The sequence below is a fragment of the Andrena cerasifolii genome, chromosome 7 (genome assembly GCF_050908995.1).
Source record: "Andrena cerasifolii isolate SP2316 chromosome 7, iyAndCera1_principal, whole genome shotgun sequence".
NCBI lineage: Eukaryota > Metazoa > Arthropoda > Insecta > Hymenoptera > Andrenidae > Andrena > Andrena cerasifolii.
In genome coordinates, this window is record NC_135124.1 from 9,136,816 (window position 1) to 9,160,855 (window position 24,040).

A 24,040-nucleotide genomic window follows, 5' to 3' on the forward strand; every position below is an offset into this window, starting at 1 on the left:
GCATTCAACCGCGAGCCCACCATTGTTTCGAAGCGAGACGAGTAACGAGCCAACGCGACAAAGCGGGCGGCAAATGATAATCAAAGGGGCGAGAATAATCTTGGTTCTTTAATCTCCGCGCTCGCTTCATCGGAAATACACCTCGCGCCCGACGTCACCTCTGCGAGCATCTTTTTCCGCGATCTCGCGGACTAGCGCGACAAAGACAACTGTATTTCTGCTGTTAAGGGGACTAGGCAGTCAGAAACTCGATTTTTTTGTTGTATTTTTCGAAAGTACCATTCTTCTCGAGTAAAATGCCGTTTGGTTTATGTTAAAATTTGCAAAATTAAGGATTTTACAGCCGAAAAGATTCCTCTTTCGAAACTTTAACCGCGTTTTTCTCGGAATCATATTTCCTCTTCGTTTTGCGGTGATTGCGAAAAAACAGAGGTACAAGTCGATTTGAAAAAAATTCAGCATATGCGAAACATGTCTAGTTGCGACCTGAACCTACGCGTAAGTCTGTGAAAACTTCTGTTTTGACAAAAAAAAGGCTCTTTTTCCTGGCGAAAAATCAAGTTTCTTTAAAATTTGCCGTTTTACAGCCGCTATTTTTATAATTTTTATTTTTTTCTTTTTCAATAGGTTCAGGGCAGAATAGGGGTCAGGGAAAAGTATCAATTTCAGAGTATATTTCACAATTCAATTTCTTACGGCCAGAATCACTGCAAAATTACAGCGGCTCCATAAAAAACACAAAATTTCAGCGGGTTTTCTTTCAGTGAAAATCAGTAAATTTGCAAGAGCAATATCTCAAAAACCAGTGGAAATCAAGTGTATACATTAATGCTTATTGAATTCGTCTTGGAACGCACTATCAGCTCACCTCTTCAAAAAAAATAGTTCCATTTAAAAAACCGAACTTGACCATCGTATCTTTTAAAATAATAATCGAAAAAACAATCGTCTGCGCTAATAAATTGGTCCCCTCGAACCATGTAACGCCATACATTTTTAATTTTTTTATCTCCAATACATTAGAAGATATCCAGCTATTCAGTTTTCCCGCGGATACCTTGTATGTATATATTATTCAATTTTTTCTTTTACTGTCTATAGTATTAACAAACATTACCCCAAAGTACTAGCCACAATTTGTATTCATCTCGTTCTAATTAATTCGCAAAAAATATTTGATTTTCGAGCGATCCGACTGCCCAGTCCCCTTAAGAGCCAGCAACTGTCGCTTAAAACTGCTATAGAATCGCTTACATACCTCGGGGATAGCTCGCCAATTTCGATTCTATTCTACCGCGTTCTGTTCGAAAGTCAGGAGATCCCTCTACAAGTCTGGGGAGCTATGATTTGGGAACTCATGGTCGAGAAGATTCTCGGGTCGAAGGTATGCGCGTCTGTGAATCGAGGAGGTGGCTGGCCCGATGGACACGCGGGAGCCACCTTAATTCCCGGCCAGCGGCGATAGATCGGATTGCAGAAAATACTGCTGAATCCCGGGGAGAGGTTCGCTCTTTTGTCGGCCGTGATCGATTCCCTGCCATTATAGGCGCACGTCAAGATATTCGCCGTCCGCGCTCCTCTGGGAAGCCGCAAGTTTTAAAATTCTTCGAGCACAGTCGGGGGAGACCTCTCGGATATCGACGGGAATATAATGCACCCTGTTGATCCTTTTTACGAAGACTCGAAGCGAAAAGTCGCCCGAGTAAAAGGTGGCTGCCGTAGTGCCGAGCCGTCCTGCCCCAAATACACCCTCTTTCCGCCGCTATTCCCTTTGTTCTTCTCCTTTCTTCCCCAAACTCCTCCGAGCCGATCCAAACTTCAGCCCGCGCTGCTTCTCACGCACCGACATATCCTGCAAATGGAAACTCTCGCGCGGACAACTTCTGCCCGGGGAATATTCCTTTTTATCGGCCCGGAGTTGCATAGATAAAATAACAGACGCGTCCCCATCATCGATCCCCGTTCTTTCCTTCCACCGACCCCGCCGAATGGAGAAGAGCCATCTCGCTTTCCGTTTGTTTATTTAACGGCATCGCGCGGAACGTCGACGAGCAACGATGAAATCTCGTTTCGCGGCGCGCTTTCACACGGCGGCAGGCTGAAGTTAAAAGCTTCCGCGGGACTGGGTCCATCGTTTTGGCCAGGATATTGGTTGGCCGGCGTATATCCGGCATCGACCACGAGACGATCGACGTCGACGGACTGCCAGCGCGCGATAGGCACCGGCTGCTTGCTCATCATCGCCCCCCAATCATCTAGCTACGTTCAGTTTTCTCGCTTAGCCAGGCCAGCACCCGAGGACGCCCGAAACGTTTCCGTAGGAACTCAGTCAGGATCTGATGCAGCCATCGACTTAATTACACGTACGTAGGTGTAACGAGTGTATCTGTCTATCGGCAGGCGGTGCGGTGATCACTGTGCCACCCACGAACCAGACGAAGCTCGAGGGCGACAAGGTGCAGTTCTCCTGCGAAGCCAAGGCTCTCCCGGGCAACGTGACCGTCCGCTGGTTCCGAGAGGGTGCGCCAGTCACGGAGGTCTCCACGCTGGACACGAGGGTGTCCATCAAGACGGACGGCAGCCTCGTCATCAACCCTGTTAGCGCCGACGACTCTGGCCAGTACCTTTGCGAAGTCACGAACGGTATCGGTGATCCCCAAACTGCCAGCGCTTATCTCAACGTGGAATGTGAGTCACTGTGTATATAATATTTAGCCCCGATCTTTGTCACAATCGAGCGCGCAAATCTTCCAGATCCAGCGAAGGTCACGTTCACCCCCACGGTCCAGTACCTGCCGTTCCGTTTGGCTGGCGTGGTCCAGTGTTACATAAAGGCGAACCCGCCCCTGCAGTACGTGACCTGGACGAAGGACAAGCGACTTCTCGAGCCTTATCAGACCAAGGATATCGTCGTCATGAACAATGGCTCCCTGCTCTTTACACGGGTCAATGAGAATCACCAGGGCAGATACACCTGCACGCCTTACAACGCGCAGGGCACGCAGGGCAGCTCCGGGCCGATGGAGGTGCTGGTCCGGAACCCGCCCGTGTTCACCCTCGAGCCGGAACCGATCTATCAGAAGAAGGTTGGCGAGACCGTTGAGATGCACTGCGACGCTCAGGAGGCTGAGGGCACGCAGAAGCCCACGATACAATGGCACAGGGTACGCGACATGTGCATAGGCTCAGGGTCGGCGGAGCGAATTTTTCAGCAAATTAAAAGATCAAATTTCAACTGCATAAAAAACAGGAGTACGGAGATAGACAATAAAAAATAGTAAAATGCCCTTCCAAATTCCTTAAGGGGTTGTACCTAGTCAGGCGGCCGAAAAGTGACGAATATTTGTGAATTTTTATTGAAGAAGCTGAAGCGTATATTTTTACAAAACTTCTTGTGCTTAAAAGAGCAGTATTTAAAGAACATTTTCGCCTACAATTCTTTTTCCATATTCTCTAAAGATTGGCAAATGAAGCCACAAAGCTGGAAGTAAATATATTTAATGGTTTTGTTTGAAAAAATGGCCAAAGTTCGCGTCATTTTTCGTCCGCCAAGGTAGGGAGACCCCGTAAGGCGACTAGACAGTCGAAAAATCGATTTTTTATTGCATTTTCCGACAGTATTATCCTTTCTGAATAAAATGCCGCTTGGTTTATAGTAAAATTCGCAAAATTGTAGATTTGGCAGGTAAGAATGTCAAGCGGCAACCTGTAGCGTCGCCTTTACCCAGAAACTTCAAACGCGTTTTCCTCGAATATTTGTTACTCTTCATTTTTTTCCTTATTGCGAACGAATGAGGTTCAGATCGACTTGGAAAAAATTACGGGATGTGTAAAACATGTGCCATTTCGGGGCAAACCTCTTATAGTGTCCGTAAAAATACGAGATATTCATAAAAAAAATTAAGAAGTCACCGGATTTTTGTAGCGCACAAACAATGATGGTCTGAGTTAACAAAATCGGTGACTTCTTAATTTTTTATGAAAATCTCGAATTTTTACGGACCCTATGAGGTTTCCCCCGAAATGGCACACGTTTTACACATCCCGTAATTTTTTCCAAGTCGATCTGAACCTCAATTCGTTCGCAGTCAGGAAAGAATGAAGAGAAAAAAATATTCGAGAAAAACGTGTTTAAAATCTACAATTCTACAAATCTAAAAATCTACAATTTAGCGAATTTTACTATAAACCAAGCGGCATTTTATTCAGAAAAGATAGTACTTTCAGAAAATGCAATAAAAAATCGATTTTTCGACTGCCTAGTCCCCTCAATGTGGCCTTCGACGCGCAGCAAAATCTCAAGCGTGGACTCTCACGTTTTCAAAGATAAAGCTGCTGCGAAATTCCGATGCAATTGCTCCGAATAACTTGTAATAACTACGCAGAGGGACGGCGCGTCCATCCAACGCAACCGGGCCAAGATCGTGGGCGGAAATTTGACGATCGAGAGCCTTCGACGATCGGACTTCGGTTTCTACCAGTGCGTCGCGTCCAACGAGGTGGCCACGATATCGGCCCCCACGCAGCTGATCGTCGAGGGCACGCAACCTCACGCGCCCTACAACGTCTCGGGGACCGCCACCGAGTTCTCCGTCACGTTGACTTGGCTGCCTGGGTACTCCGGCGGGCCTGACTACAAGCAGGACTACACCATCTGGTGAGCAAATGCTTTACGCACGGTTCCATCCGAAAGGGGGTCACTGCTGCGGGTGTAGGATGACTCGCGGATCGCAATAACGCTTGCACCGGTACGTCTGATACAGGTACAGAGAATCGGGCACGTCTGAGTGGGAAACGATTCCGGTGACCCCGTCGGGTAGCACGACGGTGACGATCAACAGACTGACGCCTGGCACGCTGTACGAGTTCCAAGTAATCGGGAAGAACGCGCTGGGCGATGGGATGCTGAGCAAAGTTATTACCGTCAGGACTCTTGGTAACGATCACTCGCCTACTCCCTCACCGACAGAACGTGCCGTAAAGTCTAAAGATTCCAAGCTTCGTCGTTCCGTACGAAACATTCCGGATCCCTCCGTTTCGCGGCGATCGATTTCCGAATTCCAAGCGCATGCACTTGTATATAACACCGCCCACTAACGGTCCCGGTCCACGCTAACAAACTAACAATTGCCACCTGTGCGAACTGTCTCCTTCTTTTTTCTATCGCTTCGCTCCTCGAAGACGTGGCACTGACGCACTCAGCGACTCCATCGTCGAGCGCCGGTCAAGCTGCAGCCACGGATCAAAGCGGTAAGATCGCCCACCGAATCGTAGCCGCTAATTAGCCGGAGGTTTCGCAACGAAGCAGGAACAGTCCCGTCGAGGGGAAGGATCGCGAAGCGTCGGAATAGCTCGACCCAGAATATAAAGCCGGGATCAGGGGACTCGCGGGAGCCGACGGGGAATCAAAGGCACGGGGCTGTATTTGAACGCGATCGACCATAAAACCGTCCGACTCGAGCCTCTCCCTAAACACGGGCTCGCTTCTTTAACAAAGAATCTCGGTTCAACGAGTCCGTAAAGATGCCTCGCGCGGAAGGAAGTGCCTCTCCACTCTGCGACCGGTCTCTCCGTGGAGCTCTCTCTCCTCAAACTACCGATTCTGCGCGAGAATTCCGAAGTTTCTCTTAAAACTTCTGTCGACTGGAGATACAACGGGTTGAACGGAAAGGGCGGGTTGGGGATGCGGGGGAGGGGAGAGGGCCGTCGGATGAGCAGAGGCAGCGTGAAAGAGAAAGGGAACGAAGGCTTCCGTCGCTAGCGACTTATCGTATCGGAAAACCCATCGAGCCGTTCATTCTGTTTCCGCTTTTATTTCCTTCCCCCGAATCCACTGGTTCATTGCCTTCCATTTGTATACACGGTGCCTCGATTTCTCCTCCACCGACTCGGCCGTGCAGATTTTTATCCGGTATCCTTTCGCGGAAGCGAGGGGCCGCGGAAGGTCCGCCGATCTCCCTTGGCTCTCCGCCCTCGTAAATCGCTATCGCGCGAATCTTTATTCGATGCGTCTGTGCGCGGTGCGTAGTCCCGCGAGGCCGTCGCGGAACCGTGCCCCCCGTATTCCTAACATTTCCATATTAATAGCGCGTCGGGGCCAGAGATCCCCGCTAATAATGTCCGTTCGAGGCTGAATTTCCGTGCGTATGTTGTCGGTACACGTGCTCCCTCGACCTTTCATCCCCGCCCTTCAATTTCTGCCTTTTTCCGTCCCCATCCGTCGTCGCTGTCCACGCATCAGCGGTCTCGAAACTCGTTAGCCTGCCTCGAGTAACGCGATTACAGCCAGCTTAACGAGAATTCCGGTGGATCGGATTCGCGAGGATCTCCTCCGGTCCCGTTCGCCCTCGACGACCCGTTATTACGGCACGCCCAACCCCTGCCCAACCCCCAGCCCCAAAGCTCCTCTTCATTTCTCACGTTTGCCGTTTTTGTTTTCTCTCGTTTCAGACATCTTAGATTATAATACTCTCATATTACCGACCGATTCCACCGGCAACCCAGCGTTCCCGCCAATCATGCGCCCAAAAGGTATCGACTTTTCTTTTTATTTGTCCTTCCTCATCTTTCTGTTGTCGCGCATTCTTCCTCGCCAGCCGTACCTACGTAATTCCTTCTTTATTGCACTTGCTTCTTTCATATCTCTCCCGATTACGTTTAATGGAGCATTTAATTCAGCCGCTCCGGTTCCCCTGCGAACTTATTCCCCCCCTTGATTTCCGTCGCGTATATCGTTGACTTTTCCCCTGACATCGTCTCTCCCTCGTACTTTCCCTCGCTCTTTGCAGAGCTGCAGCGTAAACCGGGGGTAACGGGGAAGGTCGTAAAGAAGATTCGAGGCTGAGCCTGTTTGCGAGCCGTTCGGCCGGCGAAATTAAATTGCATAAATTGTGTTCGTTGGTATCGAGTGAATAACGAAAACGGGGTGGCCCGGACGCTTTCATTTCGCGATTAAATATTTCGATTGTGCCTCGATGGGCGCCGAACGATTGCTCGTATTTCGGGCCGAGGTGCGCGTTCAAAGGGTGCAGGTACCGAGTTTCGTTTCGGCCGGGTGTCCGTCATTTCGACGACGACGCGACTGGCGAAACGGCAACGACCGAACAACAGCGCAAGGTTCCGCTTCACCTGGGCAAACGGCGGCCAGAGGACCAGGCGGGAGGGTGGAGGCGGGAGGAAGGGTTCTATTCGACCGGGGCGAATTAATTGCAGCGACTCGTTGCCGTTACATTCGGTGAAAAGCTTTTCGCGAGTACAATGCGTATACCCGGCGTGTTTCAGTTATCCGCGCTGTTCCTGGGCGCAGCGTACGCCACCATCGAGAACCCATTTATATTTTTATAGCCGCACAATGAAAGGGACACGGGGGATGTGTGCCCCGCACTCGCGTCTATATTTCCCTCGTTTGCACATTTCCTAATGCGCGCCACTCGCCGCCCGCGTGCGGTCGTCGAATTTATTCGGCGCAACGTGCACGCGCGCGGAAATGAAGTTAACAAATACGGACATTGTAAATACCGCAGAAACGATCGCGGAAATATCGGCCGTTCCGACGAACCGCGTCGCGCGTGCCTGTGTATTTTTCCATCCTGAAAATTTATCGCATTCTGCCGGGGCATTGTTTAACGTTCGCAAATAATCGCGAATATCGTAACGGTGGCAACGACTTCTCGTCTGCCGATTGTTACGTTTCGAACTCTCTCTCTCTCTCTCACACACTCTCTCTATATCTCTCCCTTCTTTCTCTCGCTATCTCTCTGCCTGGCCGGGGTGAATTAAACGATACGTTGGCAAAGTGGATCTTGAACCAGTGGTGAACGTTGCGCGGACGACGATGACGGCACCGCACGACCGTGGAACGATATTGATGCAACTTCTTGATGAAATCGGAGACGCGTGAGGTCATCTTCTTTCGTCACCGCGCGCATGCATAACGTTGCCGTCTAATTTACTTCCGGCATTCATTCGTTAGCTAAACTAGCGAGCAGTAATCCCAATTCGCGAATTGGAGCGCGCAGCGCAGGGCAGCTGGAGGGGAAACGTTATCGCCTTGGGGTAGCGTTCAGGATCGAGCAAAATACAGAACGTTAGGCGAGAAAGAAGTTTGCACTTCGTGCATCTATCTAGGCTGTCCCGGCCCGCCCCACCATTGCTAATCCGATTTAAATCGCCAGGACCAAAGCCAGGTCCTCCCAAGAATCTCACGGTGACAGAGATCAGTAACGGGTTCCTCATCACCTGGCAAGCCCCCGTGGATCGCAATCACCTCATTCAGTACTACACCATCAAGTACAAGACGGACGGACCCTGGAAAACGCTCAACAAGGGACAAATCCGACCCGACGAAACCAGCTACTTGGGTACGTATCCTTGGACGTCGCTCGAGACTTTTCTAACATCCGAGTTTCCACCCTGTGTCGACTGAAATTGATCGATTAATTTCAAGCTAACCCAACGATAACTCCGCCAAGCAAGTATCGCAGAACGAGCAGATTGGTTTTCACGATTCTCTGTTTCATGGCGCCCCGGCGAGCACAGTGAAGAATCTGGTCGGTGGTAGGACCTATTATTTCCAAGTGTTCGCCAACTCGGCGACCAACTACGGCGCCAGCGAGCAGGTGAAATTCCCGGTGCCTGCCCGGGTGAAGCACAAGGCGATCACCGCGGGTGTCGTCGGTGGTATTCTATTCTTCATCGTCGCGATCATCCTCAGCATATGCGCGGTGAAGATATGCAATAAGCGGAAGAGACGAAAACAGGAGAAAGGTAGGGCAGGGACACCGAGAGGCGTACGCGTCCATTCGTCGCTGTTTCTTCAAGCTCCGGCCTGCGCCTGGGCTCTCTGGTCGTGTCGTCTCCTTCCACCGAATGCGTGTCGGTTTATAGGGACGTTGAACGGGCAACGCGAGATAAGAGGAACGTTGTGGAAGGAGGCAACGACGATCTGGTAACGCAGGAGCTGGGCGAGCACCTGTCAACTCGAGCGCCTGCTTAGTTAACATAATCTTCTAACATTGTAGAACTGCTTTCAGCGTATAGTATGGTGGCCTGCCGGGTCACCGACGCCAGGAACGGCGCAGGGCAGGGGCCCCAGGGAACAGTGCCTTTGAAAAAGTGAGTGTCCATCACAGAACCTTCCGTTTCTCCATACAGGTTCCGTTTCACCTAACTTTTCTCATCCCCACACGGGGACCCCTCCAAGATTTAATGTCAATTCGAGGACGTAGACCGATGAGGTCGCATCTGCGCCCGGCAACCGCGACTGTGGCTGCCAGGAGCTTGCATAGTTCTGAGAATTTCTCTCCATTATTACCCATTCTTCCGAGGAAAGGAGCGCCTGGATTACGATAAGAACGAAACAGGAGTCGGGGCAGATGCGACCTCGAAGAGATATACATCACTTAGGTTTAGCCAGAGCTAGCAATTAAGACCACTCCACCCCCTCTTACGAGCATTAGGCGACCGAAGCACCGCAAGCATTTACGAAACCTCTCACGAGTAATCAATAGCTGACAAAATATTCCAGCTATATACCCGATTACGCATATACATTTATATTATCGCGGAAACTATCGAGAGATAATATTCGCGCGATAATGGTATCACGTTCGTTCGATAACAGCGCGAGGAAATCGAAATACCGGTGCCCAAGCGCCGAGAGAGTGCCGCGCTAGCAAAAGTTCGTCAGGACTCGCAGCCGAAGCGGAACGAACGGGTACTATTTTCTGGTAACGTGTCTCTGAAGTAACTCGTAAGCCAGGAGAGAGACGTGGGAGGGAGTCTTCTTGTTCTCTCCTCCCGTCGTCTCGATCCACTTCAACGAAACAGCTGTCACTTGCCTTCAGTCGGAACGACAAAAAGTGTAGCGAAAATAAGGACGAACGAAGCGAAGGAACGCGTACAAAGTAAACGAAAGACGAAAGGAACCCTCTTTTGATCTTGCGCCATACAAACCATGACACAACACTAGCCCGTAGATACGTGTCGCGTAATCGCTAAAAACGGCAGACTAAACCGCAGCAGCAGAGGTATTTTGGACGAGGTTGGAGGACGATCCGTGTCGATGGTCGTGGAGAACGTGGTCCACTGACAGTCACTTGTTCGAGCACGAGCGATACCTTCGCGCTGGGCCTGGTCCGCGAGGCCAAAATATCATTTCGAAATCGGTGGAGCCTGCTCTCCTCTCCCTGAAGGGATTCCAGGCAGTTGGAATGTTTCCTCGTACCTTTAATCTCGGTTACGCGATGGACCAGACCAAGCGCGGTTCGCTCTCGAATCTCGCGCCCGTCTTCCGTCCCGTTAGCGTGCAGCTTCCGTCGACACGACCAGCAGAAACGAAACGCAACGCAACGAAACGAAACGAAACGCTACGAAACGAAACGGAACAGAGAGAACAGAGTCAACGAACGACGACGAGAGAGAGAGAGAAAAAAAAAACAGATATTCTCGAGACACGCCGAGCCGGCGTCATCGCATTTCTCCCGACGAAACCGTACGTACGCCATACATATACATATGAAAATCGGCCTCGATAACCGAGGTGTTCAGCTTTGAAATCACGCCAGGCGGACTGCACGTGTAGTAGCGGGTACTCAGCCGACTATTATGATTTCCATCGTGGCATCCAAAAGTCCACAATACGACTGCAGTGATGCCTATTCTGGATCGTATGTCGCCTTTGTTTCCACGCGACGAGCCATTTCGTTTGTCGTTCGACGCCCGTTTCTTTCCCTTCTCTTCTTTTTCTCTTCTTTCTTTTCCCTTCCGCTTTTTATTTCCGTTCGTTCACCCATCGGCCGCCAGCCGGGGGTGATTATCACGCGGATAATTCATTCACCCTCCCTCATTTTCATTGACGCCCGAGCCCCCGCCCCAACCCCCTCTCCCTCCTCGTTTATCCGCGTTATTTTATCGAACCTTTTACTCGGGATCGCTGACACGTCCAAATCATCCCCCTCGGCTTCCACGCGGGGCTTATCGCGAGGTTGTCCGCGCCGGAAAAGCGCATCCATATCCCCGTCGCACCGCCCCCGTCCCCCTCGAGGCTTTAACTCCAAATCGGGGAACTCTCGATATTCGGTTAATCATGAAAGTATTATAAACGCTGCGCCTGCACCAGCTGCCGTTCACCATAAATGTTTGCATTAACGTAATTTAATGCTCGTCCGATATTTACGCGGATAATATTAAACCGGCGGAAATGCGGCGTACAATATTTGTAAGTGGTCCGAGTGGGTTTGCCCGCGAACAAATGGTATCGAGCAATCGAAATTATGTAATTCGAATCGGGCTTGCGATCCAATATAGTGTGTACCGCGCAGAGAAATATTCGCGAGCGACGCTCCAGCGATCGTCAAATATTTCCCACTGCATTTTTCACGGTTCACCCCGCGACCCTGCACCAACAGCCGTCGCCACCCTCGCGATAAGCCCCCCCCCCCCTATCTTTCGGTTTACATGGACACGCGTATCCCTCGGGCGAGTATGCACATGTGCCATCATCCGCGTTTCTCCCCGCGGGTGTTCACGATACGAACCGATAATGCACATTTATACCTACACGTATATCCAGAACGGGCTGGACGGTTCAGCCACTGCCAAGATTTTCACTCGCAGGCCCGGATTCGTAGTCGCGGTTTCTCTCGTATCGCTTCTGATACGCGTAGATGAAAGGGCGATCTCGTTCGGGGGATCCAGGCGGATTAAAGGTGACAGAGGGTGCGACGACACGAAAGAACGAGAGCGCGGACTACGAATACGGCCCTGGACGAACCTCGACCACCGACGATCGAGGATCGCGGATCGCGATCAGAGCAAGGATCAGAAGAGAGCCAACGCGTGCTAGAGAGTTCTGCCGGGGATCGAGAGGCTTCGGAGAGAAAGAGCTCGGAGCGGTCTTTGGTAAATGTCCGGACGTTTTCACGGGGAAAAGTGGAAGTGAATGGCAGAGCAAGTGGAACGAATCGAGCGGTAGCTGCGACACAAAGACCACTCCGACCAGCCTGAAATTGCTCGGGTTCTTTCTCCCTCTCTCTCTATCTCTCTCCCACCGTAGCTCGTGCGCGCCGCAATCGCGATAGAAACGATAGAAGTATCGCGAAGGAAACGCGCGCTAAGGCGAACAATGAAAGCAAAGAAAAAGAAAAAGAGAAAAAAAAAAGAAAAGAAAAGAGAAAGAATATGGAAGAAGAGCTAGAAATGAAAACGTGGGCGTCTCTTGTCCTCCTCTCTCTCTGTGTTTTCTGTAGGTCGACAAATCTAAACGCGTGCGGCGAGTCAGTCTCGACGCTGACCCGTTGCAGCCCGTTGAATCCGCAACTACCACCACCACCACCACAACCTCTTCATCAACCACCACTTCCTACGCAAGTAACCACCCCCGCCACTGCCACCTCGGAGCCGGTCCACGAGCAGGCCCCCTCGAACCGTGATCGTGACCATCACGCGCTCCACCTCGATAATCGAGATTACGAGAGCGTGTTTATCATAGAGAGGCGGAACAGTAAGCCTAACCTCCGCTAGCCACACTGAAAATAAACCAAGTACTACCACTACTGCTACTACTGCTACTACTACTACTACTACTGCTACTACTACTACTACTATTACCGCTACTACCATCACAACTACTACTACGTATCCGAGACAACGGTTGCTGCCGAGACCACGAAACTAAGATCTCGCCGACGGTATACATGTATGTGTTTGTGTGTGTCTGGAAACACCTATTGCCAAAACGATCGGCCCGTCGATCGGTCAGACGATCCGATCGATACTCTCGTGGTTCGTCGTTGATCGATCGAGCGAGCAAACGCTCACTTGCCGCTAGGACTTGTCCAGGACTTTGCCAGTATTACTACTACTAATACTACTACAACTTACCTACTGTTACTACCACCGCTACTACTACTACTAATACTACTACTACTACTACTACTAAACTACTACTACTACTACTACTACTGCTACCATAACTACTACTACTACCACCTACTGTGCGAGACTACAGCTCTGCAATATTACCTGCTAGGACCTACTACTAATCTACCACTACCATCTACTATCTACTACTTAGGATGATTGTCATGACTGTAGATGAGATCAGCAATACAGGCAATAACAGCTAGGAGTCACACTAGTAACATCCAGTCAGTACCTTCTAAATACCTTCGTTCGGCGGACTTAGGGAGTACATAGATAAGGGACGAGGCAAGACGGTAGATGTTCAGTAGTTGCAACGAACCTTGTTACAGTTCAAAGTACACGCTTGTACGCGACGTGTGTGCGTATACCAACGCATACACGTATATATATATGTATACAGAAATTTATATACATATATAGACATCATACATGAAGTGTCGATCGTTTATCGAGACACATTGCTTGTTTTGCGCAACTGTCCGAGGCTGGCGAACGAGGCTAGTTCGTGGCATTGCATTACGAAATGAACCGTCTCTGTCATAACGCGCCCAGTCGCAGTCAATCAATGCTCATGCTCGATCTCGCCTCTACAGTAATCATCGTACAGTCATCAAACTCACGTTTCCTTTATTTTACATCTGCCAGACACGTACATAAAACTCTTCACTTCTCATTTCTTTCCACCGTTCTTCACTTACATTCTACATACTATCGCTCACTCGTTTATTGCCATCCACTTCGCTCACCGAAATCACCATCACTCACGTTCATTCGACCGTCCGACTATAGCGGTTTGTCGTCTCCCGTTGTGCCACTCGCTCAATCGATAGACGATGCCCGAGGTCCAAGTGAGCCGATGGTTGCATCCCCTAACGAACCAGACGGCAGAATGCCACTCGAACGCTACGGATTCTATATGCCAGCCAACCATCGGGGTCACTTCCATCCCTTTTGCTCGAATAGTGAAGATTCCACGAATCTCGCGGAAGATTTCTATATTCGTAGATGCACCGTAAAGATAATTGTTATCGAAGATATCGACCGGTAGCTTGCTTCCTTTTCTAAGAGTACCACGGGCCGATCCCGGCAGACGCTGTTCACGTCATCGCCTCGGTCGCGTCGCGGTCGCGGGGCGGATCGCCCCGCGATTCGCCGCGCGATCTACGGAATCTGTCAGTATCGGTCCTGGCCGTCTATTCTCACCTTTTAACCCTTCTTTTTCTACCTCACATTCACGATCTCGGTCACGAGACTGTCAACGAAACGTTCGCTTTCCGATTATTTTCTTCTCACGTAGCATGTCACACACTTTGACTGAAGCATGACAAAGAGAAAGGCAATCCAACTGTATTGCGATAGTAATCAGCGGGGTGCTTTACCATCGATCGAAATTTTTTAACCGATACTTGTTGTATTCTTTTGCTGTTTCCAGTCTATCGAATTTAGACGAGCCGTAAAATGACGCGTTCACACACGAACACACGGACATAAGCAAAGAGAGCATAGGTAAGCCGCTCTCACTGCGGCTCTACCCCCTGAACTGCATCCAGACACGACTTTTCATTGTATATTCATGTCGGTCCCTCGTCGGGGCCGACGAACATTCTTGTCTGAATATGCTTGAACCCCTTTCTTCCCTTTTTGTCAATAATAATATCTGTTCCTTACTGTCGTTGTCTGTTACCTATACTATGTCCCTCTTTAATTTCTCTTTTTTCCGTACCGAGTGTTGTCATCTGCCATTCATTCGCGGGATACGCTTTAAGTTTCGCCCTTTGTTCCGTATCTTCCGTTGGAAATGCTTTCCGCGCGGCCGACGAGACGCGCGAGAATCCCGCGGCTTTGTGAAATCGAGAGCCGCGAGCCACCGACACCCCTCCCTCCCCCGCCGAGACGGGAAGACGTTATCTATTTGCTCCCTAAACACCACCGCCTAGAAGTAACGTTCGGTTATTTAGCGTTATATTTCTTATATCATTATCGCCACGATATTGTTTTTTGTGAATGTAATCGTTGTGTTACAACATTCTCTCTCCCCCATCTTTCCTTGCTGCCGGACCCGAAGGAGGAGAAAAGGTGACGAGTTTCGGAGCACCTAAATCCACGATTGCTATCACTAAAAAAATATATATATATACATATATATTGGGCAGAGATCTTAAAAAAGAAAAAAGAAAAAAGAAAAAATAAGAAAAGATATTTTAAAAGAGCATAAGAAAAAAAGGAAAAAAAAAAGAAAGAAAGATCCAGTCACTGGCAACGCCCACCCACCCACAACCCCACTTCACGCCCGACCACTCGTGCACCGGAATGCGCATGAGCATGCCCTCCCTGCCTGCATCCGTTATTCGTTATTACATACGTACACCTAATTAATTCTTAACTATTACCTTGTACGTTCAACTTGTACGTCTGCCTTTCGTTATTTTGTTTGTTTCTTAACTAGCTCCTTGTTTCCTTTTTGTTCGTGTTAACGTTGCGTGTTCTTACGTGGTTGTTGCACGCTCTTGCTGTACATCGGCGATCGTTCAACTTCGTCGGAGGGTGAGATTCTATAGAAAGGAGGAGTTCTATCCGCGATACGTGCCGTCTCGTCCTCAGAACCGAATGGAATCGTGGCCCCAGGGTGCTAACCGCTGCAATCTCGTACCAAGCACCTCGATCGTGTCGCGAGGCTGAACGCTCCAATAAGAAGGCACAAGTTTGATTCGGTTCTGCGGAGGCGAAGCGCGCGCTAACAAGTTCCTCCGACGGCGTTGAACGCGTTCGCCGCCGCCAATCGCCACAGCAACGATCTCTCTAACGCTCGTTCTGTCCCACCCGTAGACCTAGAAAAAGCCGAGTACCAGGTCTAAATCTCCTGCGGGAGATCCTGAGCCCTGACACGCCCGACTCGTGCCGCGATCGACCGCTGGGTAAGATCTCCCGCGCGGCTGACGGCCGTTTCGTCGTCGCGGACTCGGTGCTCAGCTCGGCGAACAACAGCATCCTGGACGCGTCGAGCAGCGACGACGGCGGCTTCCTCCCGAAGCAACGGCTCAAGTCCTCGTGGAGGCGGCCGCTGGTCGGCACCAGCCAGCTAAGCCTCAGGTCCGACGGCAGCGGCGTCTCCATCAACGGGGGACTGGCGTCCGTACACCAGCACGGGACGGTGAACTCGTTAGGGAGGATCGCGCCGGCCATCTGCACGATATCGTCGCCCAGGTTCCTCGCCAGTTCACCGAGCGGTGGCCAGGTGCCCTGGACGCCTCTGTACTTCAGCGATCTCAGCTCGGTCAGGCAACCATCCTCCGGAGAACGTTCCTTCCCGACGCCGCCCGACTATCTCCAGCTGAGGTGCATGCACCAGCGATACAGCCAGGAGCTGCCCTCGCTAAAAGCCATCCACGCCGAGTCCAGGAGGTTCGTGCCTGTTCAGCCGTTGGCCACGTCCTCGCCGCCTCAAACAGCGGGCAGGCCCAGGGCCAGGCTGCCCCCTAGGCACGCGAGACACGCGAGGTCAGCTCCGGAACTGGCAGCGTCCCCGGACCTGGAGACCTCGCCCGAGAGCAGGTCCAGCAGCTCCGGCTTCGGCAGCAAGAACACCTCGCAACAGAACCAGAGCTCGAGGAGCGGCAGCACCGTGGCCGAATGGAGGCCTCCGCCTTACAGGCCCCCGCCACCGCCCCTGGTTGGACGGTGGCTGGAGCTTCAGGATCCTGCCAAAGTCGGGCATACTCATATCCAGAACGCCGTGGACGCGGGCAGCGTCGACGGCCACTACGAGTTCGACCCTGTCTCGTGCACGCCAACCCCCACGTCCGCCTCCACGCCGACCAGGGAGGAGAGGCCACCCGTGCACCAAATACACACCATCCACGTGCCGCACATGCACCAGGTGCACACGGTTCATCACCAGACGCCGAGATACAGCAGGGACAACATCGAGGCCAGGGTGCAGGCGATGAAGGCCGAGTTCCATCAGTTCCGGCAGCGACAGGCGAGGAGGAGGCAGAGCGCGCACTTGGAGAGCGCGTGTTGACGACACTGTTCACTAGTATTAGGCTACCACATCGATGGATTTCCATAGCTCGATCATCCGGTACCTGTTCTGGTTCGCTACTCGAACGGACCAATCGCTACCTGGGAAACATTGCTCCCGAGGAACGCGGAAGGAACGCGAAGGACGTCTGGAAAGGTGTTGGATGGAAAGGGAGGGACGAGCGATCCCGAGACAACCCAGCAGATCCCGGCTCCCCGGCTGTGACGATACCTAATTACACTAATTACCTACGCGAGACGCGATCCCACGCGGACGTCGCCGTGATTGTCATCGGAGACCAACTGTCAAAGCACAACGAGAATCACCGTACGCGATATACCAGTGTAGGCAACCTCAAGTCAATTCTACTCCAGCTGGGCAACCATCTACAAAACTAAAGAAGGCTGTTATACACACGCCCGTCAGCTCAGGATACACAAATTCTCGCCAGCGCGACAACCAACGTGGTAGAACTGTACGTTAAGCCGTTAAGCGGACGTCGTCGGGGTCCGATCGTTGCCGATCCGAGGAGGAGCGACGAGGCCAGCCGAACGATCCACGCGACGGAGGATCCAGCGACTCGGCGCGGAGGACGATTCGAGCCTGACGATCGTTATTTGGTCATATCCCGCGCGTACCAACGACGCCTACGTCCGATTCGGAGGACCGCGATTTTTAGCGATACTAATATTATAAAGTAGAACAATGACAAGGGGTAGCGGCCGTCAGGGGTCCGACGAATGAGGACACGAAGAGACGCAAGCAAGTGGAGGATGCTCGCTCGAGGATCTCGACGGAAATTCGCCTCGAGAGGCGGCAACAGAATATTCCCGACTGACAATTCTTGGAAAGACGGAGAAGAGAGAAAGGGAAAGTGCGAAGAGATTTCAGGCAGAAATGGTAAGGCACGCCGGCATGATACTCCAAAGAAACTGTACCGTGCTCCGTATACATACCTTTTAAAGAACGACACGTAAGATTAATCTTAATCGTACACTGTAAGTGATAATTAACAAATAAACAAACAAGAAAATAATGAAGCGAAGCGATGAAACTCACACACACACACACACATACACACGTACACGTAAAGATAACCGAAGAATTACCATGTATACACGCACACGGAGGGGCACATCTATACAATATACACACATACGTACACCGAGAGAATATACACGAGAAACTACCAAGTAATTATATCGATGAGCAAATGGACTCGTGAAACGTGATATTAGGCCGAAGCTTGCCTCGAGATTGCTTAAGGACTCACTCGTACTGCACTGCCTGTTTAGGGTTTCGCTAGCGACCCAACATATTATCGGCACAATAATTTTTCTTAAGCAACGTAAAAACGAGAATACATAAGTAACGTTCTTCGAATCTACGCGCGCGCGCGCGCTCGGCCGGCCGGCCACGGCGGCTCGCGTACACGCGCGTGCACGCCTACCCGTGATCAAACCGAGTCACACGCGACACAGCCGCCGCCCGCGTCGCCGCCTTTTCTACGTGTCTCGTACACATAACCGGGGCCTCTTTTGCTCGGCGAGCGAACGCATTTTCCTCGACGAACTGCCAACCAAAGAGACTCCGCCGCTCCGTCTCCTCGTCCCGCCGCGCCGCGGGAAGAAGAGGCCCTCCCCCCTCCGGTCGAAGGAAAACCGCGAACCGTGCACTCGCGTGGCAGCACAGCCCTACCCGGCCCAGACCACGTGCATTAGCAAAACAAAGAAGAATATAAAAAAAAAAGTAATAAGAATCACACGTACACACACACACGCGCACACGTACACGCAACACGAGTATACGTACAGGTTACACACGGGGGACACGTGTAAATCGATACGAAGCGACAGGAAGCGACACAAAGCGACACGTACACGCAAGGAGAGAAAGAGAGAGAGAGCAAGAGATATTATACGAATGATAGAGAAACACGTGATACACGCGCATACACGAAAAGCGTTCTTCGAGAGACTCACCTAATTCTCACCAAACGCATTGTATTAAATCATCTCGTGTCGAGGTCGAAGCTCGTGGACGGCCCGGAGAGTGTTCGATGATGAAATACGGGCTAATCTCGATCGACTGGAACTCGGCGACCTAAACGATCCTTTTCCCTTTCGAGCGTTCCACGGAGTTATCGCAACTTTTATGCTCCTTCCTCCTCCGCCTCCTCTACTTCTTCTACTTCTTATCGTTGGCCTGGTTCGGTTCCCTCCCGACTTTTACGTTCACCAGAGGCACAGAGACAGAGAGACAGACAGAGAGAATCGAACACTCTCGGGCCGCGCCGCAGCGCGATGATTCTCCCCGACCCCGCCCCCCAACCACCCTCCCTCGACGTCTCAACATTTTACTTTTTTTTTATAGTACAAACACTTATTTATACGTACATATTATACATACTTATATTATATAAATATTAGCAAGGGCCCTACTCACGATTCAACTATACTTCGACGAACCGTTCAACCAACCGACTACGTGCAGAACGACACGCGGACACGCCGTCGGGGCAGGACGCTCTGTATAATTTTCGTTAAAAATGTAATCCTCTGGATGCGTGCGCGAGAGGCTGCGTGCGAGTGTGATATATGCGTGCGCGCGCGGATGTGTGTACGCGCGTGGCCGCGCGTACGAGTATGAGAGGAGACCGAGAGACTGAGAGAAGAAGAGACGCGGAAAATTATACTTAGAGACGAGAGCGTTCCGATGAGAACGCGTGACTAGTTGTGAGGATGACGAGAGCGAGAGAGAGCGAGCGAGAGAGAGAGAGAGAGAGAGAAAGTGAGCGCGAGATAAATGAAAAGAAAGAAAGATACTATAAACAGAGGTGACGCGTAAGAGTACCAATATTCTAAAGTAATTCTAATGATTGAATTAAAAATTTGATAATTAATTGATATTGTAAATCGTAAACAACCGTAGCGTGTAGCGTATTAATCAACGAGAACGACGAACGCGGTGACGATTAATTCGTTAAATTAATTACTATTACCCGAGATTCTGACAGCCAGAGAGAGAGAGAGAAAGCCACGAACAGCCGAGGGGCCAGCGTGTGATCGTGCCACCCACAAGCTTCTGATCGAATCGCCGCGGTTGTATCATAATAATCGAGTTAGAGACGCGCGCGTCGATCGGCCACAGAGATCTGCCCCAGGTTGCGAGATCTACACGCGATCTACGTGGTAACGTTTCAGGACGCCGTCGAGGCGCGTCCGCAATCGCCGCGAGAATAAGGAACAAGAGATCGATCAATAATCTTTTTGTACGTCCAACGGCCGCGATCGAGTCGAATTACTCGCTGCCTCTTCGATAGCTGCGAAACTCGGCGAGGTCACGCTACCACGTAGATGCAGCCGAGATGGATATCGAGCCAAGAACACACAGAGGGGATCGGGAACGTCGATCGATCGCCTCCGTGGACCGACGTTTTCCCCGATTTCCCTCGGACCCGCGACCTCTCGTTCGTCCAGAGTTCTAGACGCCTGTCGAACGAGACGAAAACGAGCGAGCGAGCGTGCGAGAGAGAGAGAGAGAGAGAAAGGGAGAAACCAACCAATCGATATAGGCATATAAGTAACGTGTAGATATATCATAGTTAGATACAACGATCTCAAGAGGACGCGCCGAGAATGGACGATCGGTGGATCGAAGAGCGACGAAAGAGAGAGGGTATCTTCGACGATCGCGAGTGCCGCGGATGAGAATCGAGTGTTATCGCGCGGCACACCAACCAAGTGGCAAAATGAGATTTAGCGAGGAATAATGTATATGTGTATACAGAGATCGAGAAGCGAAGGAGGTTACGATATAGAACGAGTTTAATGGACAATGGTCTCGCGCGATCGCGTGTTAAGTGAATAATATGGTTGAATCGTGAATTCGTTCGTGTAACGTTCGTCATCAACAATCATTATCGACAAACTTCGTTTTACGTCTATTCCTTTCGTTCCAAGCAAAAGAAAAGAAAAATGAACGGCCATCTTCTTCTCCCCAATCTACTTCGCCGATTTCGATTTCCATCTCGAGTTCCATTTCCATCTCACCATCTCTTATTCTACACTTCCACCTTCTTCTCTGTCTACCTCGAATCATCGTCACGGCTTTCTTTGCGTTCGCGATCACACCCACGTCGCGTTATTTATTTAGAATTCGAGCGAGTGCGAACGTACCGCCGGATACGGATGAAATTAATTTAGGTATTCGCTCTTTACGTACCTGAAAGCCATCTGGCATAGCATATTTTTCAGAGTCGCGAGTGAAAATTCTCTCATCCCTCGGAGCAGAACGTTCGCGAATTAAGAGCTGCGTGGCAGAAAGGTACACGCGCACCGTTAGATTCCGACGGTCTATGGGGATCGCGCGAGAGTGGATCGATCGGCCCGCCGTTACGTTCCAACGATTACGTTTCCTTTCCGTTCACGTTCGCCCCGTCCCGTCCCCCGTCGCCTCCGTCGGTTACCACGACCAAATCGTCGCTGCTTCGAGGCGTACGACCAGCCGTCGCCGCGATCGTGATCGTGCCGGCAATTAGTGACGGAGCCCCGTCGATCGCGAAGCGTTGCGAGCCAGTAGTACGAGTCAACGCGCGCCAAGAGGTCAGACTGCGCAGGGAAACGCGGATAGACCCTCGATCGTCCGATCGATCCTACGTTTTCGCATCGAACTGCTATGGCTCTCGCGTACTTGCTTTCCATCGGCGCTGCGATCTTCTCATCTCCGTCGAGCGCAACTATCTCCACCGGGCATCGGCCTTCCTTTCTTTCGGCAGCTAAAATTTACAATCGCAGCAGGGACCGGGAATCGCGAAGATTTCGTAGTCTATCGATAGAATCCTCGATTACCACGCAGCAACATCGAAATTATCATTACCCCGCCGTTCGGCCGTGAAATCGCTTTGATTGCACGCACAGCCACGCTCCTCTGTCCTGACCGTCTGTCCCACCTACTTTCGCCTGTGGCCCCTTTTCGTCCTGTAAGCGCGATACGAAACAGAGAGCAAAAGCAGAAGACACGAAAGAGGGACCGCGTTTTCGTTCGTCACATTCGCGAGTGCTCGCTATTCACCTCCATTCTTCACCGTTTTATTGATTGACCTAATGCTTTCTCGCGAACCTCTCCCCACGAGAAACTCCAAGACGTACTAACCTAGGACAAATTGTAGAACAATTTATTATCAAATAAAATGAAAAATAAAGCGACATTTGAAAGGAAAAAAAAAGGAGAGAGTACTTGTGTGTGGGGTACATGTCTACGTTTTCACTCCAATCCCCTCTAGAAGTATGCGACGCGCGAACACCGAGACACCATTGCAGATATGCAGATGCATAGTATATATACAATATTTAGGGTGGCTCTTATTTATTCTTGGTAAAAGTTTTTTTCAACATTTTCTTCGGGGCACCCTCCAGAATAGTTCCAATAATTAAAAAAACATCTGTGTGAAAATTGAGCGTGATGGGATAAAGGGGAAAGGTGCCCCTGGGCCCTTGAACTTTTAAATCATTATTTAACAGCTCGCGAAGTCGATTTTATATAATATCCTCCAAGTTATTTATTAAATAAAAAAATATGTCAAACAAAAGTCCGAAAAACTAAAAAAAAAATACTTTTTTCCCCTCGAATTTTTATTTTCGAGGACTATTTTTAAATATTTAAGGGGGCATATACTGAAATATGCGAAAAAGATAAAAAAAAATTTCCTATTTTCAGTGTTTGATATGTCATGAATGTTTCCTGAAAATGTGGGACCGGAATTCGCAAAAATATCGAAGATATAGAGTCTATAATATCGGTCCCACATTTTCAGGAAACATTCATGACATATCAAACACTAAAAATAAGAAAAAATTTTTCTTTTATCTTTTTCGCATATTTCGGTACATGCCCCCCTAGATGTTTAAAAAATAGTCCTCGCAAATAAAAATTCCATTTTCTTGTTCGCCTTCATAAATAAAAAGTGTCCTAGTAGCATTTAAACTTTCAAATCTTGAGGAAACAAAGTTTTTTTATAGTTTTTCGGACTTTTCTCGAAAATCGTTTGTCGCACGAGAAAAAGTAATAAAACATAAAAGATGATCCTTGTCCGGATCTACAATTTTTGTCTGACATATTTTTGTATTTAATCAATAACTTGGAGGAAATTATATAAAATTGACTTCGCGAGCTGTTAAATAATGATTTAAATGTTCAAGTGCCCTGGGGCACCTTTTCCCGTTATCCGATCAAGCTCAAACTATTCTGGAGGGTGCCCCGAAGAAAATTCAAAAGTCGAAAATAAGAGCCACCCTAATATACACGCACGAAGGGCACGCGATATTCGCACATCGCACTCGTCTGGTGTCGAGCTGTATCGAGTAAAGTTCGATTTACGTTCTCAGTAAATCCAACGCGTCGCTCGGCTTTTTAAACGGAAAACTATGCCTACACCGATATAGTGTATAATATATAATATTATCGTGTATCAATATAATATTTTACGTTAGCATCGCATATAATATATACCTATACCATAGATTATAACATTCAAATTTAATAAATACAAACGTTATTTTAGAAATCTGCCTCTCGTGGTATTTTCATTGCACCGAGCACGTTCTCCGCTCACTGGCGTCGATCGACGGAACTCTCGCGAGGGCCGGATCGGGAGGTAAGAAATACGCGGCGAAGAGTTCGCCGCTTTGCCGTCGGGAGACGCGATTAAGAGACGTCGCGCGAGGGTTTTCCAGAAATCCGTGGAATCGGAATTGCTGGCCAAGGCAATAAGATCATTGCCAGTTGGGCGTAACGAGGCCGCCGTCCAATCGCTCGGCGAGCGGCGCATATTTTCGTCGGCCGAGATGAGAAACGCGGAATCTCGGTCTGCTCGCAATTCACGGAGGCAGCGCTCGCCGACACCCGCCATTAAACCCGAGAAGAAGGGACGACTTTTGCGCAACAAGTCTACGGCACTGATTACTGGCAATTACCGCAATTTCCATGATTTCCCTCGATACGAAGCGAAAAACTGGAGCGCGTCTCTGTCACGATAACGGAATGCCGCCTGTGCACGGGGGGGTTGATGCCGTTTGCCTGGCTATTACCAAGCGG

At 50.0% G+C, this 24,040-nt stretch overlaps 1 protein-coding gene across 14 annotated transcripts in view; it reads left to right on the forward strand.

The window, feature by feature from the left end:
* The window catches only part of LOC143371722 (protein turtle), an 87,255-nt gene extending 65,073 nt beyond the window's left edge, over positions 1–22,182 (forward strand). For 7 of the 14 annotated variants that reach the window (XM_076817212.1, XM_076817201.1, XM_076817204.1 and 4 more), the window contains 10 exons: positions 2,401–2,688; positions 2,755–3,164; positions 4,386–4,657; positions 4,764–4,936; positions 5,182–5,250; positions 6,451–6,531; positions 8,175–8,360; positions 8,539–8,766; positions 9,021–9,114; positions 15,751–22,182. In XM_076817212.1, coding sequence (XP_076673327.1) covers positions 2,401–2,688; positions 2,755–3,164; positions 4,386–4,657; positions 4,764–4,936; positions 5,182–5,250; positions 6,451–6,531; positions 8,175–8,360; positions 8,539–8,766; positions 9,021–9,114; positions 15,751–16,945 — 2,996 coding nt within the window. In that variant the 3' untranslated portion in view covers positions 16,946–22,182. Of the gene's footprint in view, positions 1–2,400; positions 2,689–2,754; positions 3,165–4,385; positions 4,658–4,763; positions 4,937–5,181; positions 5,251–6,450; positions 6,532–8,174; positions 8,361–8,538; positions 8,767–9,020; positions 9,115–12,248; positions 12,503–13,030; positions 13,096–15,750 lie in introns of those variants that run through there. The other 7 variants (XM_076817213.1, XM_076817214.1, XM_076817215.1 and 4 more) reach the window with 7 other exon arrangements.
* Positions 22,183–24,040: the final 1,858 nt, after the last annotated feature.